Source organism: Periophthalmus magnuspinnatus, chromosome 11 (assembly GCF_009829125.3).
Source record: "Periophthalmus magnuspinnatus isolate fPerMag1 chromosome 11, fPerMag1.2.pri, whole genome shotgun sequence".
NCBI classification, from domain to species: Eukaryota; Metazoa; Chordata; class Actinopteri; order Gobiiformes; family Gobiidae; genus Periophthalmus; species Periophthalmus magnuspinnatus.
Genome location: NC_047136.2, coordinates 29282306 through 29304525, shown reverse-complemented (window position 1 = coordinate 29304525; position 22220 = coordinate 29282306). Strand labels below are relative to the sequence as shown.

Sequence of the window (22220 nt, the reverse complement as noted above, 5' to 3'; positions counted from 1 at the left end):
ATTCTCATTCTCATTCTCGTTAATGGTGTTATAATAGTCTAATGGTGGAGTTTATGTTGTTGATATTGATGACTGATTGAAAACAATATTAAAGTGGTTTATGAATTGTGTCCAGGTTTCCATGAAAGACGGTATGTCATCCTCAAAGTATACTGTCATTTGAGAGGTTGAAATGTGATGGATGAGAGAGTTAGACCAGTGTTTGATGTTTATAGTGTTTTGATTTCCAGTTTTGTAGAATTATTTTCTTGGCGATAGTTAGAGATGTCAACAAACTGTTTTTATATTTAGGTGGTATGGTGAAAGTTGTAATAATGCCAAGTAAGCATAGAGATGGGGAGGGAGGAATTGTGCAGCTCAGGATGTCTGTGAGTTTATGTGTGACTGTGTTCCAAAAACCCTGAACTGGTGAACATTCCCAGAGTGCATATAAGTAAGTGTCTGTGACTCCCATGGTGCATTGTGAACAGGTGAAAAAAAAAAATACAGTACTACATTTACACTTCATTTATACAATGGGTTAGTGGGAGGACAGACATCAGCTTTCTGTCTCTCGCCTCTCCCTCTTTTATTTGTGTATCTCTGCTTCTTTTATAAATGTGTGTTTTGTTTGTGAATGTGGTTGTTTGTCAATTGTCATTGTCATGTATCTCTCAGGGTCTTGTTCACGAGTGAGGGAAGGATGGAGAGTGAGATTGACAGGCAGATTTGAGTGATGCAGTTGCTGTATCAGTCTGTTGTGGTAAAGAAGGAGTCGAAAGACGAAGCTCTTGATTTAGTGGCCAATCTACATTCCTACCCTCACCTATGGTCATGAGCTTTGGGTAATCACAGATTACAAGATCACGGATACTAGCGGTCGAAATGAGTTTCCTCTGCAGAGTGGCTGGATGCTCCCTTACAGACAGGATGAGGAGCTCAGCCACACGGCAGCTTAGAGTAGAGCCGCTGCTGCTCCACGTCGAGAGGGGCCGGCTGAGGTGGCTCGAGCATCTGTTCAGGATGCCTCTGAGAGAGACCCAGGACACACTGGAGGGGCTATGTCTTTCGGCTGGCCTGGGAACACCTTGGGGTCCCACTGGAGGAGCTGGGTGAAGTGTCTGGGGTGTGGAAAGTATGGGAGTTCTTGCTTAGACTGCTGCCCCCATGACCCGACCCCAGATAAGAGAAAGAAAATTGATGGATGGATGTATCTCTCAAACCTATGTTCTGTTTACTGTGTGTGCTTTTGACTAATATGACTCCATTATATATCTCACTGAACTTTAATGTCTGTATGTCATGTGTATGGATTGAATGTTTTGTACCTGTCATGTTTTCTGTCATCAACCTGCCAATGGTACTGTGTGAGCCTGCATATCAAACTCTGGCACATTTACATGCTCTACTAACATCATCATTAATGTAAACATAAACATATGTCTCTCTCTCCTCTGTGTATCTCTACATCTCTCCCTGTCCCTCCCTCTTTCCTCTGTTTATCTCTATGTTTCTCTCACTCTGTCCCTCTCCCTCCCTCCTCTGTGTATCTCTCTCTCCCTCTTTCTCTCCTCTCAGTATGTGTCTGTCTTTCATTCTCCCTCCCTCTGTTTGTCTCTACGTCTCTTTCTCCCTGTGTGCCTCTGTCTCTCATCTGTCCTCTGTGTCTCTCTGTCTCTCTACTTCTCTACTCTGTGTGCCTCTGTCTCTCTGTCTGTCCTCTGTGGCTCTCTCCCTCTCTACTCTGTGTGCCTCTGTCTCTCCCTCTGTCATCTGTCTTTCTCTCCCTCTCTACTCTGTCTGCCTCTGTCTCTCCTTCTCTACTGTGTGTGCCTCTGTCTCTCCCTCTGTCCTCAGTATCTTTCTCTCCCTCTCTCCTCTATATACCTCTATGTCTCTCTCTCCCTCTCTTCTCTCTTTGTGTCTCTATGCCTTCCGTGTTCTCTTCTTCTCTCTCAATCCTCTTTGTGTCGCTAAGTCTCTCTCTTTCTCTCCCTTGTATATCTCTGTCTCTCTCGCTCTCTACTGTGTGTGTGTGTGTGTGTGTGTCTGTCTTGCCTCTATATATATCTATGTCTCTCTCCCTCTCTCCTCAGGCCTATCAAATGCGTCCCTCCATCATATTCTTTGATGAGATCGATGGTTTGGCTCCCGTTCGCTCCAGTCGACAAGACCAGATCCACAGGTGAGACATGAGACTATGTTCACCTGACCAGGACCAGGTCCAGACAGTGTTTCCCATTCATATAGGAGACCCCCCCCCCCCCCCCCGTCCCCCGTAATCAAAATTAACCTGGACTATGAATTGGCATAACAAAATTAGACTTTGTTGCTTGATTTGTTGTATTATCATAAACTTATTAAAGACAACACTGGTCAAAAATGACTATGATGAAAGTTAAATATAGATAGGAAGTGACATTTATACTCTTCAAATCGAATGAGATGAAATTATTCAAATAAAATAATTTGTGCCACCATAGTCTTAACAAAATCTATGGGAAACACGGCTCAGATCATGTCTTCTGTGCGTTAGCTCCATCGTGTCCACGCTGCTGGCGCTGATGGACGGGTTGGACAGTCGGGGCGAGGTGGTCGTGATCGGAGCCACAAACCGCCTGGACTCCATCGACCCTGCGCTGAGACGACCAGGACGCTTCGACAGAGAGTTCTTGTTTGGGCTGCCCGACAGAGAGGTACTCCAAAGATACTATATCCTATATTACACAAAATGGACTCTTGTGAGCTTTAAGCCATGTTATAATGTAGTTACCTGTTGCTGAGTTGTTTTGTTTCATTCACACATGTTTGAGAAAGTCTCCAAAGCTAAACATGCTCTATTCCATCTTGTGATGCCAGCAGCAGAAGTTAACAGCTACATTTGACCTTTTGTTTACTAGAAATGGCCAATTCCAGGGCTGAAAGTACCTAACTTATTCTAGTGAAGGTGTATGGAGTTTAAAAACACAATGGAGCACTTCCTGTGTTACTGTGCACTGTGATCCTGTGCAAGGTGTTTTCAGTTTGAGAGAAGAACTCAGCCTAAAAGCAGGGTTTGTGTGTTAAACATGTGTGAATGAAAGAAATAAAACTCCAGGTCTGTTTGTGATGAGGAAACAACATTGTAACATAGATCAGAAAACAGCATAGCCCCTTTAAGACCAGTGATGCATGTGTCACGTAAGACTGCAAATTAAAAGTCTACACAAGTTAAAAATATGCTTCATAATACACTCCTCTCTCTTCTCTTTGTGTCTGTGTGAGGCTCGTGCCGAGATCCTGAAGATCCACACACGTCAGTGGAGTCCACTTCCATCAGATGACTTCCTGCAGGAACTGGCAGAGAAATGTGTTGGTGAGAAACTTTATCCATGTCAGTATTTACACAGAATCTGAAGTAGGGTTTGGGCTTAGGTTTGGATGTTTGGAGTGGTGCTGCAAGATAAATTGCAATGCACTGAAATATGATTCTTGTATTAGTTTGTCAGTTCAGATTTCAGTCTTTTTGTCACTTCTTCTGGGCGTGTTTAAAATGTGAACTTTGAACATAATCCTATTATTAAAACTTAAATTGCAAATTTAATAACAGTCTCAATCTTTTAGCAGAAAAATCACATTTAGATCTTTTTCCCAAAATGTTCAAGCCTAGTTTGGAGGCTTTGGGAGTCTGGAGCTCAGAGTTTTGTCGTAATTATTTACAGGTGGTGAAAATACAGTCAATAATGTGGGTTGATCAGGCGATGGGTCAGGGGCAAGGTGCAGGTCAGGATCCAAGGACAGGACGGGGCGTGCGGGCGACGCTGGAGCGGGGAGCAGGATGCGAGCCGGAGTCCGGGAAACTGGGGCGCGGAGGCGGAGACAGGTTGACCAGAGCCAGGGAGAGGAGCAGGGTGCAGAGTGGGGTCCAGAAGCGTGGAAGGTGCAGGTGCGTGCGGGAGGAGCCAGGAGCTCAGCCCAGCTCCGGTAGGTGGGAGGAGGGAAGGGGCAAGACAGGAGACAAGACATGGAGTGGAAAATGCGGATCGTGACAAGTTTCTTTTCTGTTGCATGCATCTGATAAAAGTGATGACTGTGATGTGCTTTTGCCCCCTGGTGGTAGGTTACTGCGGTGCAGACATCCGTGCAGTGTGCACGGAGGCGGCTCTGTGTGCGCTCCGCCGCAGATACCCTCAGATCTACAGCACGTCGCAGAAGCTGCTGTTGGACGTTAGCTCAATCTCTGTGACCAGCACAGACTTCATAAACGCCATGAGGAAGATGAGTCCATCTGCACACCGGTCCAACGCATCACCTGCCAAACCTCTGTCTGCCACTGTCCTACCCCTGTTATCTGCCGCTCTACATGGGGCACTACAGAGAGTGCAGAGGCTGTTCCCCCATGCCGAGCAGGTCAAGAGGAAGAGAGAGCCAGGTCAGAACACTAATGTACTTTTGTATGGGGGGGGGAAGAACTCCTGTTTAAAGGCACTGTACCTGATTTTTACTGTCTTAAAATGTAAAAAACAGAACTAGTTCACTTTAAATGGTTTGGAGTGGTCCAAATGTATTCCTCATTTACCTTATCCATTCTGAGCATCATAATTATTCACTACAATGAGTTTGTAAGAGCTTTTCACAACTCTTGACTAGAGTGAAGTTTTGCCATCGTGGTAAAGCTAACAACATAGCATGCTAATCGTGTACTACATGATTCTCTGAATATAAAATGCTTTATAATTAGATGAAGACAGTACTCTGTGGACTTATTTTGACCTCGAGACAAGATTTTGCTCAAAAGGAAAAAAAAATCAGGTGCAGGACCTTTAACTGAGAGAGGACAGGATAGACCAGATGATGGACCTTATCACTAGTAGAAATGATCAGGGAAAACATTTGTTTGAAATTTTGTATGAAAATACCATAGATACTTTAATCCTGGCTTGAAGTCCTTCTCTCTGACTCTGTCTTCTCTCTTTAGCGCTCACAGCTGGTCTCCATGATGACGGAGTGATGCCCGGAGGAGACGAGAGCGGCGCCAGTATCTCTGCCTCTGGGAAAACTCACAAATTTCTGCACTTTGCCAGGTCAGAGGTCACTAACTCCACTGAGGAGATGTCCCCAATACCCTATGTCCATGTGATTCCCCAAGAAGTGTCAGAACCAAATTAGCATCACAATCTGCACATGCACAAATGCTCCTGCACAAACGTCAGTCAAGTACAGCAAATATGCATTTATACGCATTTATTTTACTCTTTAAAATTTCAAAGTTCAGTCTGAGCCAGTTTGTGAAAACAGCACAGGTACTGGTCCTGAACCTGAGCAGTGCAGAGAAACATGGAACTGTACTAAACCTGAGCAGACAAATGGTGTCATGTTTCATAGGTTTGGGTATACAGCAGGGACCGGATTTTACCTGTGTGCATCTACAATGTGTTCCAAATTATTATGCAAATTATATTTTTCCAAATTTTGCCAAAATGTCAATATAAATGACAGTCTTCATAATTTTCAAGTCATCAAACTTTAGAGTACAATTTGAATGTTATTGAACAAACCTCCAACAACCTGATAAAAGTATTTTTTTCAAAAATAAAAACTTAAAATGCACTGTTCCAAATTATTATGCACAACAGAGTTTCTAACCCTGTTATTGTTGTAAATGGTAATTTGTTTCTTTTTCAATTAGAAGCATCTTAACAGGTCAAGTTAACCTTGGACCCCTTGATAGAAGCTTCACAACTCCCAAAGCTGCAGTTTGTATGTGGACTGCCTCCTGCCCTCATAGATCTTTCACTTGAGGATGCTCCAAAGGTTCTCAATAGGGTTGAGGTCAGGGGAGGATGGGGGCCACACCATGAATTTCTCTTTTATGCCTATAGCAGCCAATGATGCAAAGGTATTCCTTGCAGCATGAGATGGTGCATTGTCATGCATGAAGATGATTTTGCTATGGAAAGCAAGGTTCTTCTTGTTGTACCATGGAAGAACGTGGTCAGTCAGAATCTCCACATACTTCACAGAGGTCATGTTCACACCCCTGCCTTGTTGGGACATGGTGGCAGTCTGCCAACCATCCACCGCTCCATTCATCTGGACCATCCAGGGTTGCCCAGCACTCAACAGTGAACAAGACTGTTTGAAAATTTGTCTTCATGTATTTCTGTACCCACAGGAGCTGTTTCTGCTTGTGAGCATTGGTTAAGGGTGGCTTTGTGCATAACTGCAAGCCTTTGGAGGATCCTACACCTTAATCCTACACCTTGATGTTTGTGGGACTCCACATTGCATAGTAATTTGGAAAGTAGTGCAAAAGTAAACCTCATGGAACTTTCTTTGCAAACTCTATTTTACTTATATGAACTAAGGCTACAGAGAACGTTTGTAATCATTTTCTGGAGAGTAAAATAAAAAAAAAAAATGTAATCAGGCTAAAGACTAGCACGAGTGACGCAGATTGAGTAAATGATTCTTATTGGGAAATGACACTCTGCTAACCCCGTGTCCCTCAGGAGCGCGGTGCGACAGCCCACCTCTCACCGGCCGCGCCTGCTCCTCGTGGGATGTCCCGGCCAGAGTTCTCACCTGGGCCCCGCCCTCCTCCATGCACTGGAGAGGTTCCCTATGTACAGCCTCGAGACCACAGCGATCCATGGGGTCAGCAGCACCACGCCAGAGGAGGCCTGCGCTCAGGTGAGAAGCAGCACTGTAATACAGGCAGGAGCCGACAGGAACAGACAGGCACAGAGGGAGAGGAGGCCAGTGTTGAAGTGAGAAGCAGCACTATAATACAGGGACAGACAGGCGCAAAGCCAGAGGAGGCTTGTGCTCAGGTGAGAAGCAGCACTATAACACAGGGGCAAACAGGCGCAAAGCCAGAAGAGGCCTTTGCTCAGGTGAGAAGCAGCACTATAACACAGGCAGAAACCGACAGGGACAGACAGGAGTAGAGCCAGAGGAGTCCTGTGCTCAGGTGGGAAACAGCATTATAATACAGGCAGGAACAAAGCCAGAGGCTCAGAGCCAAAGGGCAATCAGGGGAAGACAGAAGCAGAGCCAAAGGAGACCTGTACTAGGGGTGGGTAATAAGACAAAAAATGCATATCACGATTTTCTTGGAGCCACATCATTATTTTACCATGATTCATATACACTTTCATTTTTCAAATGCCGTAAATTAAGTGATTTGCTTCTTACGAAAGTTCATGCTTCATTGTTATTGATTAAATCCAACTGCCACTCAGAGCCTTACAGGAACTGACCAATATGTGAAGTGTGTGTGTGGGAAAAACTGTTTGAGCCCAAAGCTGAATGAAATAGAGAAATAGTTAATCACGATCACAACGATTTGAACAAAATAGTAGATTGTCACAGGACTGAGATCATGATCTGATTTGATGATTCGCTATCACCCAGCTCTAGCCTGTGCACAGCTCAGGAACACAGCACTAATTGATACTTTGCAGGGAGATGGTGGTCTGCATGTATGGCAGAATGTTCAGCAGTTACCATTGTGACACACATTAACAAACCCAGCCTTATAAGTTTTTAGATGCTCTGAAAATTCTGGCCCTTAAGGCTCTGAATCTTGTATGTGTTTTTCAGGTTTTCCGTGAGGCTCAACGCACCTCCCCCAGCGTCCTGTACCTGCCTCATGTGCAGCAATGGTGGGACATGGCAGGAGACGCTCTCCGCTCCTCTTTCCACACTCTGCTGTTTGGGATCCCCTCCTTCACCCCCATCCTCCTACTGGCCACGAGTGGCATCAAGTTCTCAAATCTGGACCTTGAGGTGAGAGCCCTTCCAGAGTGTGCCAGAGCATCCAGTCCATAAAGACATGTCACGATAATCACTACATTGATTTATTATTCAATACTGCAACAGTATTTTTTCAGGATCCATATTTATCATGTGTACCTTTTCTTCACACTAGTACGGTATGTTTTCTTAATTTTACATAGTATTAAGCCGATGTGATGACATTTGAGTTGTAGATGGTGAACTAATTCACTTGCATGATATATTAAAGACTTGTTAAGTGATGATATCACTTCCAGGTCCAACCAGAAACTTTAAAGCTGATTTCTAGTTTTGTTTTTGTTCCTTATTCATGAAACCCTTACCTTTCAGGCAATTATGTTTAACCACAAACTGTATCAGACCTAAATAATGTAGTGTCTATCATACATAGGATTACCAATATCACTAACTGCTGGTCAAAGCTAATTTATTTATTTATTTTTATTTACTTATTTATTTATTTGAAGGACAGATACATTAAAAAGATGGCTGCACCAGATTTAGCAAAATGCTAATTTCCATCTGCAGTCCTTGGTGTCACAAACATTAAAAACAAAACAATTCACATACAAAATTCACATATAAAAAAATGCAATACAAAAGACAATGTACAAGTGTGCAAAATTTTCAATACATAGTGCAAACTACAAGTTATTAAAGTGCGAGACATGCAAGAAGAAGTTGGGTTCCAGAGCCCAAACTGCGTGGAGGCGAGGCCAACTATATCTAGTCGGTAACGCTCAACCTCTCGCACAAGCTCCGGCTCCTTCCCCCCAGCGAGGTGACATTCCATGTCCCCAGAGCCAGTCTCCATGTCCAGAGATCCGGTCGTCGAGGCCCCCGCCTTCGACTGCTGCCCAGATCTTCATGCACTGGCCCCTTATGGATCCTCTTGCAGGTGGTGGGTCCACATGAGGACGGCCCCACGTCACTCCTTCGGTCTGAGCCCGGCCAGGCCCCATGGGGAAAGGCCCGGCCACCAGGCGCTCGCTGTCGAGCACCCACCCCAGGCCTGGCTCCAGGGTGGGGCCCCGGTAACGCCGGTCCGGGCGACGTAGCTGGCCTTGATTTAATTCTCTTCATAAGGGGCTTCTGAACCGCTCTTCGTCTGACCCGTCCCCCTGGACCTGTTTGCCATGGGTGACCCTACCAGGGGCATGAAGCCCGTCCCCGAACCCGGTGGTGGACACCGGAAGCAAGGGATGCCGTCAAGCTGAAGAAGGAGTCCTATCGAGCCTTGTTGGCTCGTGGGACTCCTGAGGCAGCCGATGAGTACAGGCGGGCCAAGCGTGCTGTGGCTCGTGCGGTTGCAGAGGCAAAAACTCAGGGTTGGGAGGAGTTCGGGGAGGCCATGGTGGAGGACTATCGGACGGCCTCAAAGAAATTCTGGCAAACTGCCCGACGCCTTAGGAGGGGGAAGCAGTGCTTCACCAACACTGTTTACAGTGCGGGTGGAGAGCTGCTGACCTCGACTGGGGATGTTGTCGGGCGGTGGAAGGAATACTTTGAGGATCTCTTCAATCCCCCCGTCATGTCTTCTGAGGAGGAAGCAGAGACTGGGGACCCGGAGGCGGACTCGTCCATCACCCTGGTTGAAGTCACCGAGGTGGTTAGCAAGCTCCTCGGTGGCAAGGCTCCGGGGGTGGATGAGATCCGTCCCGAGTACCTCAAGTCTCTGGGTGTTGTGGGACTGTCTTGGCTGACACGTCTCTGCAACATCGCGTGGCGGTCGGGGACAGTACCACTGGAATGGCAGACCGGGGTGGTGGTCCCTCTGTATAAGAAGGGGGACCGGAGGGTGTATTCCAATTACAGGGGAATCACACTCCTCAGCCTTCCCGGTAAGGTCTGTTCCAGGGTACTGGAGAGGAGAATCCGACCGATAGTCGAACCTCGGATTCAGGAGGAGCAGTGTGGTTTTCGTCCTGGTCGTGGAACACTGGACCAGCTCTATACTCTCCATCGGGTCCTCGGGGGTTCATGGGAGTATGCCCAACCAGTGCACATGTGTTTTGTGGATCTGGAGAAGGCATTCGACCGTGTCCCTCGTGGTGTCCTTTGGGGGGTGCTCCGGGAGTATGGGGTCCGGGGCCCTTTGCTAAGGGCTGTCCGGTCCCTGTATGACTGGAGCAGGAGCTGTGTTTGCATTGCCGGCAGTAAGTCAGACCTGTTCCCGGTGCATGTTGGACTCCGCCAGGGCTGCCCTTTGTCACCGGTTCTGTTCATTATATTTATGGACAGAATTTCTAGGCGCAGCCAGGGGCCGGAGGGGGTCTGGTTCGGGAACCACAGGATTTCATCTCTACTATTTGCGGATGATGTTGTCCTGATGGCTTCATCGAGCTAGGACCTGCAGCAGGCACTGGAGCGGTTTGCAGCCGAGTGTGAAGCGGCGGGGATGAGAATCAGCGCCTCCAAATCTGAGGCCATGGTTCTTGACCGGAAAAAGGTGGTTTGCCCTCTCCGGGTGGGTGGTGAGTCTCTGTCCCAAGTGGAGGAGTTCAAGTATCTCGGGGTCTTGTTCACGAGTGAGGGAAGGATGGAGCGTGAGATTGACAGGCGGATCGGTGCAGCGTCTGCAGTGATGCGGTCGCTGTATCGGTCCGTTGTGGTGAAGAAGGAGCTGAGCCGGAAGGCGAAGCTCTCGATTTACCGGTCAATCTACGTTCCTACCCTCACCTATGGTCATGAGCTCTGGGTAATGACCGAAAGGACAAGATCGCGGATACAAGCGGCCGAAATGGGTTTCCTCCGCAGAGTGGCTGGGGGCACCCTTAGGGATAGGGTGGAGAGCTCAGTCACACGGGAGGAGCTCGGAGTAGAGCCGCTGCTCCTACACGTTTAGAGGAACCAGTTGAGGTGGCTCGGGCATCTGCTCAGGATGCCTCCTGGACGCCTCCCTAGGGAGGTGGTCTGGGCATGTCCCACCAGGAGGAGGCCCCGGGGAAGACCCAGGACACGCTGGAGGGACTATGTCTCTCAACTGGCCTGGGAACGCCTTGGGAGCCCACCGGAGGAGCTGGAGGACGTGTCTGGGGTGAGGGAAGTTTGGGAGTCCCTGCTTAGACTGCTGCCCCCGCGACCCGGCCCCGGATAAGCGGAAGAAAATGGATGGATGGATGGAGACATATGCAACAGATATCAGAAGAAATACGGTGTAGCCAGATGATACCCACGAGGGTAGCATCTGATAGCTCTGTACCTTATTGGTATTATAAATGTAAACAAGACAGTAATATGACACTAAGACAATACTATAACACTCATGATTTGGTAATCTAGTGGCCATCAGATGGTACCCATGAGGGTAACATCTGATGGCCGAATACCCGTCTGGTATAATTAGTGTGGGCAGGACTGATGGTCAAGTAGCCAGTTTTTGACAGCCCCTGAAAAACTGTGATAATCTGCCATGTTCTTAAGATTTTCTGGAAGCCCGTTCCATTCCTTGATGGCTTTAAAAGAGAAGGCAGATTGAGAGAAAGCAGACTTTCTTGTAGGAACATTGCAGTCACCCCTAGACACGGACCTTTAACACTCTGCTTGTTAGTTGAGAGCGAGGCTGTGCATAGGTCTTTAGTGGGGGTGGGGCAGCGTCATGCAAGATTTTATGTACCAGGTGAATATCAGAGTACCTGATCAAGTTGTCAAAGCTTAATATTTTAAATTTGTCCAATATGTAGCAATGATGGTAACGTCTGGGCTTTTTATCGAGGATTTTCAATGCCTGATTATGCAATGATCTAAGAGGATTTAGTACTGTTATTTTGGCTTGAGACCATGAGGAAATACAATACAAAATGTGAGATATAATCATAGCATTGAGATAAGATTTTGCTGCTTCTAAAGATAATGAGCTTCTAATGTGTTGGAAATTAGCAATGTTGAATTTCAAGACATTACAAACCTTTTTAATGTTTTTTAAAATTAAGGGTAGGGTTTAATATGATTCCCAGGTATTTAACTTCCTCGACATTTTTAATCATGCAACTATTCACATAAATATTTGGACATACACTTTGACTTTGTTTGTTTGAGAAGTACATTGTAACAGTTTTCTCAGTATTCAGAGTAAGGAAAGATTTGTTAAACCACTCTATTGCTTTTACTATTGCCACAGATAGCTTAGCTGCAACAGAAATTGCGTTGGGACCGTGTGTAAAGAATACTGTGTCGTCAGCGTATATCACGATTTCTACATCGTCACAAATAGAAGGTAGGTCATTGATGTACAAGCTGAAGAGCAACGGCCCCAGAATGGATCCTTGGGGCACGCCTGCTAAGCAAGTAGTAAATGGAGATGTTTTGTCATTTATCCTTACACACTGGTGACGATCTACCAAGTACGACTGAAACCAACTGACAGTGTTTCTTGAGAGTTTGAAATTTTGCATTTTTGTCAACAGCACTGAATGGTTAACAGTGTCAAATGCCTTACGGAGATAAAAAAAAAAATAGCCCCAACCCACCCCTCCCTTGTCCAGACTAGACTTGATCACCTCTAGCAAATAGCAACATGCTGTATCCGTGGAGTGTTTTGACCGGAAACCAAATTGCATTGGATGCAACATATTTCTGTAGTCGAGGTGGTCGATAAGTTATTATTATATAAATTATTTCTATGACTTTGGAGACCACAGGAAGCACACTAATAGGTCTATAATTCTTGATATTCATACAATTTCCTGATTTAAAAATAGGTGTTACATTAGCTGTTTTAAAGGAGTCTGGAAACACACATTCACGTAACGACTGATTAATTATGTGCATAATTGGTGCTGCCAAAATAGTCTTATGCTTCTTTAAGAAAAGCATGTCAAGTCCCCAGGAGTCTTTTGCTCTGGAGTTTGAAAGTGATGAAATTATGTTAATGACTTTGTCTTCACTCACACCACAAAAATCCATAACGTCCACCTGAGTGGAAAGTGGTCCTCCTCTGTGGTCACATGCCACAATTCCGACAGAGCCAGCAAGTGATGTCGCAGGTTGCTCTGTGTTCAATGGGTTACAAAGTTCTGACATGGAAGTGATAAAATAGTCATTGAACATATTTGCTACAGTGAGATTGTCCTTTATAGTTTCCTGTCCTTCAGGTAAGAGTGCTCGGCTGTTGTATGAGTTTATATTAAGTTCAATAGGTGCATTTCCAGTCCGCTCTTTCCCCGAAAGTTTAAGAAAAAGTCAGCTTTTGCCCTTCTCAGCTGTCCTATAACTTTGTTTCTGACTTTTAAAAATCAGCTGATCCGTGGTCAGCCTTGATTTGAGATACTTTTTTAAGGCAGCATCTCGTTCCTTCATTAAAAGCCACACCCGCTCACTGAGCCAAGGTAAAGTTTTTTTACTTTTAAATTTTCGTGGCAGTATTTTGTAAATTTAGAAAGAATTTGAAAAATAGCATTTTTAAGAGTGCTGCAAGCCTGCTCAGTGTCCTGACCATACACTAAATCAATTTGGACGGTGTTTTTTATTTCATCGTCCAAGAGCTCCATGTCACGCTTTGGGATAATAGATATATATGATTTTTCTCGATTTTGATTTTTATAACGAGATTTATTATGCTTCCTTGAAGCCAGGGTTAAGTTATGATCTGACAAACCAGTAATTAAATTATAGGTTTTATTTATACGATTTAATTTGTTAGTAAATATCAGATCTAGCAATGTTTTTGTGGAGCTGGTTATTCTAGTTGGATTCTTCATCATTTGAGTAAGATTAAATTGTTTGGCTAAGTCTCTTAACTTGTTAGAGCGCGCCTTATCGAACCAGTTCAAATTAAAATCACCCATTAAAATGGTCTCCTTATTGTTACAGATTTTAAGTACCTCTTTCAACCTAGCAAAAAATACCTCCTCATTTGGTGGTCTGTATAGCACAACAATATTAAATGACATTTCAGGTGATAAACAAATTGTAACTTCCACACATTCCAATTCGTTATGGGGAAATTCAATCTGCTTACATTGAATATTGCTTTTAACATATAATAATACGCCTCCACCTTTTTTATGTGGTCTGTCTCTTCTAAATATATTGTAGTTTGGGATAGTGTAGTGTAAGAAATGTTCATTTCTGATGCAAGCATCAAAGAGGACTAAGAGACTGAAATATAAGTCAGAAGGGTTTAATGAGTCCTGAAGAGAGTCCTGAGATGTTTGTGTTTCCAGCTTTTATAGGCCTCCCAGTGTGTGAGGTGGGTCTTCCTCTCGGCAACATGTGGTTACACATTAAAAACCTTTTTGGCAAAATCCCTGAATGTGCGTTTTTAAGTCAATCAATCTCATTGTTTTATGACCCTCACAGGATGGGGGGCACTCAGTCCTTGGTGAACAGGGCCACAGATAAGAAGTGGCCCTGGTCCTAGGTGTTATCTTCTTGGCCCCAGTGCTGTAGATTGCTTTACGACCCTTTCAGGGTGGGGGTCTTTGGTGAGTGGGGCTACAGGCATCTGGGGGTAGTATTACATTGTTAAAAAATACCTTACAGTAGGCACCAGCTGGAGTATTTTTACTCAACCATGTTTCTGAAAGGCCTATATAGTCAAGATTTGAGTCATGCAATAGTTTTTCCACTTGTTCTATTTTGGAAGGTAAGCTTCTGATATTAATGTGGCCACCAAAAATCCCCTTTGATTTAGCTTCAGGATCCCAGAGGATTTTTGCATGAGCTAGCTTAGCCTAGCCTAGCTTTTTACCTCAACCTCCCTCGTCACAGTTTTAACCATAGATCCATGCTTATAACCTTGTTAGCGTTAAATGGCTGCAATCTGTTTTTAACATGAGATGTGTCGTCGCTAAAAAGATCATTCATTCTTTCTTTAGTTTCAATCAGCTGATAGACCTGGAAGTGACATCCCACTTATCAGCTTTATAAATACTAGAAGTAACAACTTCAGTGTTTCATTGTACTATTTACTATATATTGCCAACCAAAATATCTTAAAATTCACTTAGAAGAGAGTTTACTGGTTTAAGGTTTTTGTGATGGTGGTATACATTCATTGTAATATTATTGTTTATCGTGATATTTTCAGAATCAGTATATCATACTAATAATGTGCTACCGTGACAGGCCCAGACATGTCCATCATTATGTTTATGTGTGTGTCACAGGTCCAGTTGCTGTTCCGCGAGACGTACGGAGAGGTGTTCTCCCTCACGGCCCCTTCCCGCACAGAGAGGACTGAATTTTTCAGTGACCTCATCCTGAGACAGGCTGCTGAAGCCCCGCCCTCCTGCAACACCTGTACTGACTCATACTACCACCCTACACAGTGTTACCCGCAAGTTTATACTGAGTCTATGATGGCACGAGCAATGCATATTTGAATCATTTTATTCAATACAATATATGGAGAATAAAGGCGACTGTTTGACTCTCCTGATAAAAAAATGACTAAATACAGATAAAATATAGTTACTTCTGTATGTTTTAAGACAATACTGCTGGCATGAATTATAATTAGTTTTACCAGATTTTTGTTCAAATAAATTTTAGACTATCCACTACACTATTATTGGGAAACACTGATACACCACCCATACCCCGCCCATACTACCATCCTTCACATCCTACACCACCCATATACCACCTGTAAACCATACTGTACCCACAGACCTGTATAAGTTTTTAGATGCTTTTTGATGCTCTGAAATCTTGCTCTCTCAAATGCCCTCAGCATCACGACGTCTGGAGATCCTGCCTCTGGCTCCACCCCCTCCGCCGCAGCAGCTCTCAGAACAAGAGCGCCACCGTCTGGAGGAGCAGGAAGAGGACGTGCTGCGCGAGCTCCGCCTCTTCCTGCGAAACATTACCGAGAGGCTGTCCCTGGACCGACGGTTCAAGACCTTCACCAAGCCAGTGGACAGTGAGGAGGTCATGTCTGATCGTGTTACATTTACACTTATTTTAACCTACAAAATACCCAACACTCAAATAGACACAACATTTACAATAAAGACATGAACTTAAAGGTCCTATGTTACACAAAATGTACTCATGTGAGCTTTTAGTCATGTTATTAAAAAAACATACCTGGAGATTTGTTTCATTCACACATGTTTGAGTAACACTTTCCTCACATTCCTCACAAGGAGGTGGAAATGTGACATGACAGCATTAGGACTAAATACAGAGTCACATGCTTTAGGCTAACGGTGTGAACAACTTCATGTGAATGAGCAACCCTCTGTACAACTTTTTGTTCCAATGACTGTAAATCAATGCCAGACTGAGCTGAGACAAGGAAGCGAACGCATGGCAGGGCACCTGTCAGACTGAGCATTGTAGTATTGTAAACACTTGTGTGTGAATTAGCAGCTTTTGCACCAACCAGATATGTCCAAAACAGTAACAGAGTCAGACTGAGCCATTAAAGAGTGCAGGCGAGGGAAGGAGAGGGATGCGACAAATAAACTGGCCTTTTATATGGTTTAGAATTGAGTGAGATGATCAATTTCATTGTATTTTGTCATTTCTGAATGCTTATACTCAGCTGCTATGTGCGTTACGATACATTTTTGACCTTGTGTGGACATAGGTCCCAAAGCCGCGTTTTGTTCCGGCAACATGTGATTGACAAATTAAGCACAAGAAATAGAGCTGAGTAAAACAGAATCCCTCTGCCTATGTCATCACCAGGGAAAACATCATCCAATATACAGAGACAATTTATAGACAAGGAAGGCATTTTTCTGACAGTTTAAAACTTCATTTAACTAAATAAAGGTCTTGTCATTTATTTTTCTTGGTTTTATCTTAACTAGTGTGTAATTTAGACATGTTTTTGCCCTTGTTTACATTATGGTTGCCAGGCAACAGTTATAGAAACCTCTATGTCTCTCACATCTGCTGCCCATGTCCAATCAGGAAGTAACATTATTAAGCTAAAAAATTGACAAAACTAGGCAAGAATTGTAGCAAAATTTTTAATATAATCATGTTAACTATGATTTAGACATGTTTTAGACATTAATAGTCTAACCTGTTATATGCACTTTAAATATACACTTTTTACACAACCAGCAAATACCCAACACTCAAATAATAAAACTAGACACAACAGTTACTAAGCCCACAGATACATCTCTCTCTTTATCAGGTGCCAGATTACGCACTGGTGATCAAACAGCCCATGGACCTGTCCACTCTACTCACTAACATCGACAAGCACAAATACATCACTGTGAGTGAGTTTGTGACAGATGCCGATCTCATCTGGAAGAACGCGCTGGAATACAACCCAGACAGTGACCCAATGGGTGAGAGATACGTCTTTACAGCAGAAAGACAGGAGAGAGACGGGGGAGAGAAAGGAAGAGACATGTGCTTAGAATATGGAGAGGGGGGAGAGAGAGGGAGAGACGTGCTTAGAACAAGGAGGGTTAGATATAGGGGGAGAGAGGAGAGAGAGGGGGGAGGGGACAGTGATCCACCGGGTAAGAGGCATGCATTTACAACAGGGAGAGAGAGGGTGAGGGACATGTGCTTATAACAAGGTGGGAGAGAGGGAGGAGGCGGAGTGAGAGGGTGAGAGGGTGAGAGAGTAAAGGTATATTCTGTGTTTGTATTTCTAGACCCGAACATCCGGCACCGCGCCTATGCCTTGAAGGACACTCTGCACGCCATCATCAGAGATGACCTCGACCACGACTTTGAGCGCGTGTGTCAGGAGGTCAAGGAGAGCCGCATGAGAAGAGGTGAGGAATATGCCAAGTACATGTGAACATACATGTGAACATACATGTATACAGCACACACAAGGAGAGCCACATGAGAAATGGTGAGGAATACGGCAAGTACATGTGAACATACGTGTGAACATGCATGTAAACATACATGTGAACATACATGTGAACATACATGTATACAGCAGACACAAGGGGAGTTGCAGAAGGAGAGGTGAAAAACATGCCACACACATATGAACACACGTATGATACAGCAGAAACAAGGAGAGGTGAGAAACATTTAGAAAATATACTACAAAGTATAAATATCCAAATAACTCCAAATAGCTACACTGCTACATTCAGTGAAATGGCATCTAAGGTATTTTGCATAATATGAAAAAAGTGAGAAGACCTTTACTATACAAACATGGATAGCCAACACATTACGACACTGCAGGGCGTTTCTGTCAGAGCAGTTGCAGGTGTTTGATAAAAATCTTTGAATCCCATAAGCCTGTCCATACGATGACCTTTATTATGGGCGTGGAGTAGACACTTAACAGTGGAACCAGAAGTTTACATACACTATATGCTTCTATTCTATGCTGCTAGGCTGTGTCACATGAAATCAGACTGTTTTAGGTCAGTTAGGATTGTCACATTTTTTTCTATTTGCTGAATGCCAGAATAATGAAAGATTTTTTTGCCTTTTTTTTATTATTCTGGCATTTAGTAAATATAAATTATTTTGATAATCCTAATTGACCTGAAACAGGAAACGTTTAGTCAGACAGTGAGAAAAAAAAGCATATGTGTCTTTTATATAGTGTATGTAAACGTCTGGTTTCAACTGTGTCTTCTGTGGGGTATAAGGGTCTGTCTGAGGAGAGGGGCCTGAATTAACTGTATTTAACTATAACTGTTAAAAATTAAAGGTGAATGTATTTAAGTGCGGAATGTAACTCTGTCCCATGTTGTTTTTTTGTCAAAGCTGCTGCTCTGAACTACGACTCAGAGGACGCCCACCTGCGCAGTGAGTTTACAACTTTTCTCAGCTCAGGTCTCCATCAGTTCACCACTTGAACAGTTCAGTGGGTTTAGGTTAGGCAGTTGGTGATACAGGGGTTTGAGGTTTCACTCTGAGGAGGTTATATCCAACACCATCCCTCCCTCCATCTTTTTTCGCGACTCCTCCTGTGTCTCCTCCTCTTTTCACCAAACACAAGACGCTTTACATCACAGCTCTGCCATAGCTACGCTCTCATGTTTTCATACAGTGTTTTAATAATTAAGTTTATTTATACTGACAGAGAACTTATAATAATATAAATTTGCATTTGTGCCAAGACCTCCTAAAGTGACATCACATGGAAGCATCCCATAGATCAACAGTCAAACACATCGGCACAGCACAAGTGGCTACAATTCATGCCTCACAGCAAGAAGGTTCTGGGTTAAACTCCCAGACCTTTCTGTGTGTATGTTTACTCTGGTTTCCCCCATCAACCCAAAACATGCACAATAGGTCAAATCGTTCAGCTAAGTTAGTCCTGAACAAGACTAGCTCAAGATCTGGAGATGGGTCCCACTGCTCCTGGCAGGTTTAACCCAGAGACTCTGAAGGGTGGGTCAAATGCAGGTTTAACCCAGACACTCTGAAGGATGGGTCAAGTGCAGAGGGCAATAAAGTGTATATATAAATAAATAGAAAAAAATGTGACAATCCTAATTGACCTAAAACAGTGTGATTTCATGTGACACAGCATAGCAGCATAGAATAGAAGCATATAGTGTATGTAAACTTCTGGTTCCACCGTTAAGTGTCTACTCCACGCCCATAATAAAGGTCATCGTATGGACAGGCTTATGGGATTCAACGTTTTTTATCAAACACCTGCACCTGCTCTGACAGAAACGCCCTGCAGTGTCGTAATGTGTTGGCTATCCATGTTTGTATAGTAAAGGTCTTCTCACTTTTTTCATATTATGCAAAATACCTTAGATGCCATTTCACTGAATGTAGCAGTGTAGCTATTTGGAGTTATTTGGATATTTATACTTTGTAGTATATTTTCTAAATGTTTCTCACCTCTCCTTGTTTCTGCTGTATCATACGTGTGTTCATATGTGTGTGGCATGTTTTTCACCTCTCCTTCTGCAACTCCCCTTTAACCCACCCCCACCTCTCTTTAAACCGCTCTCTTTAAATTCCATCCCCTCTTTCCAAACTCTGCCCTCATTAGCGATGAAGAGGAAGCGTTCTCGTCGAAAATCCAAATGGAGCACTGGCGTCATTCCCAAACCTAAGAAAAAGAAGCCTGCTGTGGCTCCACCTACAGCCTTGTCTGAGTCTTGCTCCTCGCTCTCGTCTCTGTCCGAGTGCTCCGAAAATGGCCACACCCCCAATGCACAGCTCAACGGCTCTGAATGCCGCTCAGAGCATCGCCTGACCAACGGCTACCACATGACGGCCCTCCCTCCCACAGCTGCACTGCGTCTGAACCCCGGAAGAAGAGCTCTGAGCTCAGGGAGTCCAGGGAGAAGAGGTGTGGACCTCCTAACCCAACTGAACCCGACCGAGTGCTAACCCCCCCCACAGAACAGTGTGACTTTAATCGCATCTGCTGCTGCTCAGGCTCTGCTGTAACGGCTGCTATGCTTCACTCCAGGTCTCTAAATACAAACACAGATGAAGACTCCAATGACTCCAGTGCAGTGACTCCCTCAGCACATGCACCTTTTCAAAAAGCTCCTTCTGCCTAAAGCTTTATCACAGTTTCAGTTTGATGTGTTCAGCTTTAGTCTAACCCGTATGCTGTGTGTACACTGACTGCAAAGTTTGGGACTCGCATGGGTCTCACAGACTTACAGTAATTTAAATCAATGTGCCCTGCCACACAGACCTCTGACCTTTGTGCTCTGCTACACTGACCTCGGCGAGTGCGGGTCCAGCTGAGGCACAGGTCTGTGAAAAGAATCCAGAGTCTATTTTTCATGGATACGGCAGCATCTGGAGCGGTTTAAGGTCATTAGACGTGTGTTGTCACGTCAACCCAAATGAATCTGCAGCACAATGAGTGCACTGTAACAGACAAGTAGCCCACTCAAAGTACTGAACCCGCCCTGCGGTCAGTGTACATACACCCAGCATGAGGCTTCTGTCATTCTGACATTGACTGTAGCATCTCCTCGCTCTCCCTCTGGTGTCTGTCTCCTCAGAGTGTCAGAGGAAACTGGCTGATAAAGTGGTGAATGAACAGATGCAACTGCTGAACAAAGAGCGAGAAAACGGATGCAAAACCACTGCAGAGCCCCTGGTGGTCGACCACAGCAAACTCAAGGTGAGACAGACGCTCCAAGACGAGAGAGCATAGACTGTTTATATAGAGTCAATATATCACAGTTGAATTGAAATCGCTGTTTCCACAATCATCAAGTACCAAAGCCTGCAATCATTTAAAGGTCCTATATTATGCAAAATTGACTCATGTGAGCTTTTTGTCATGTTATAATGCTGTTACTTTATCAAATACTTACCCATAGTTGTGTTTTGTTTCATTCATACATGCTTAATTAACCCTTTATTATTAGTCTGTCTACATCTCCAAAGCTCAAAATGCTCTTTTCCACCTTGTGATGTCATGAAGTGGTAGTTTTTAAGTTAACTGCTACTTTTACTTTAGGTGTACAAAGTTTAAAAACACAATGGAGCACTTCCTGTATTACCACATGACATCACAAGGTGGAACAGAGTGTTTTTAGTTTGGGAGAAGAACTCAGCTTAAATATGCAGGCTTTGTGTGTTAAACATGTGTGAATGAAACAAAACACAACTCCTGACAACTCTGATGAGGATACAGCATTATAACAGAGATCAGAAAATAGTGTAATATGGGCCCTTTAACAGCCACAAAAGATCCTGTTTTTATAGAAAACCTCGTACCTGTAGTTTAGGCCTCTACAAACATGTTCTGAAATATATGGGATTCTTGGGTTTGTTTATCAGTTCATATTTCAGACTCACAAATGTGGATCTGAGTTGTTTACAATTAAGTACTTTAAACAGAATCCTACTACCGGTATTTAAACTAGGGATCAACTGATATTTTCAATGCTGATACCGATCGTTTAGAATGCAATGGCCAATAAACTCTGCTGATATTTTTGGGCCAATATGTGGGGCTGATAATTTTCCCCAAATTAAATGACGTGAAATGACTACAACAACAAACTAATATGAGAGCTATGTAGGCACATTTTGTGCTGTGTCCTCTTCACACTTAAGTTCAAGCATTATACAGATTCTTTAGGCATCAGACCTTTTTTGTAATATGTGAGTCCTATATTTATTTTAAACAGTTCTAAAAGAAATCACATTACTTGTCAGATTGGAAATTCAAATTTTAACTTTTTTTTCCCCCCTACAAAATCGTGCCGCCCTTTTAGAGAGAGGAGAGTTATTCTTTATTGTACTGTGATTTCAGGATCTGCTGCAGCGTGTGGTGGTGAAGACAGATGGTGCTGAAGTGGAGTGTCTAGAGAAACTGTATGCCGTTCTGGCTCAGTGTATTTACCGTCACCGTGACAACGCTGACAAGTCCAACCTCATCAAGGTGACGCCACATGGGAGGGCATCTGACACACAGGGGGCCATCTAGCACAGAGGGAGGTCATTTCACACACAGGGAGGGCATCGGATACAGGATGGAAGAGCGTCTGACACACAGCAATACAGGAAGGTGGGAGGGCATCTGACACACAGGGCTACAGGAGGATGGGAGGGCAAATGACACA

General features: G+C 44.1%; 2 protein-coding genes across 3 annotated transcripts in view; one reads left to right on the top strand and one right to left on the bottom strand.

The window, feature by feature from the left end:
* Positions 1-22220, bottom strand: part of LOC117378631 (proteasome subunit beta type-7-like) — a 273780-nt gene that overhangs the window by 81203 nt on the left and 170357 nt on the right. The window lies entirely within an intron of this gene.
* LOC117378375 (ATPase family AAA domain-containing protein 2-like) overlaps positions 1-22220 on the top strand; it is a 29547-nt gene that overhangs the window by 6953 nt on the left and 374 nt on the right. For both annotated transcript variants that reach the window (XM_055225116.1, XM_055225115.1), the window contains exons 11-25: positions 2076-2164; positions 2516-2675; positions 3244-3334; positions 4079-4390; positions 4937-5042; positions 6471-6651; positions 7564-7749; positions 14868-15000; positions 15434-15630; positions 16856-17015; positions 17331-17453; positions 18418-18459; positions 19670-19972; positions 20646-20767; positions 21911-22039. In XM_055225116.1, the coding sequence (XP_055081091.1) occupies positions 2076-2164; positions 2516-2675; positions 3244-3334; positions 4079-4390; positions 4937-5042; positions 6471-6651; positions 7564-7749; positions 14868-15000; positions 15434-15630; positions 16856-17015; positions 17331-17453; positions 18418-18459; positions 19670-19972; positions 20646-20767; positions 21911-22039 (2334 nt within the window). The remainder of the gene's footprint in view (positions 1-2075; positions 2165-2515; positions 2676-3243; positions 3335-4078; positions 4391-4936; positions 5043-6470; positions 6652-7563; positions 7750-14867; positions 15001-15433; positions 15631-16855; positions 17016-17330; positions 17454-18417; positions 18460-19669; positions 19973-20645; positions 20768-21910; positions 22040-22220) is intronic.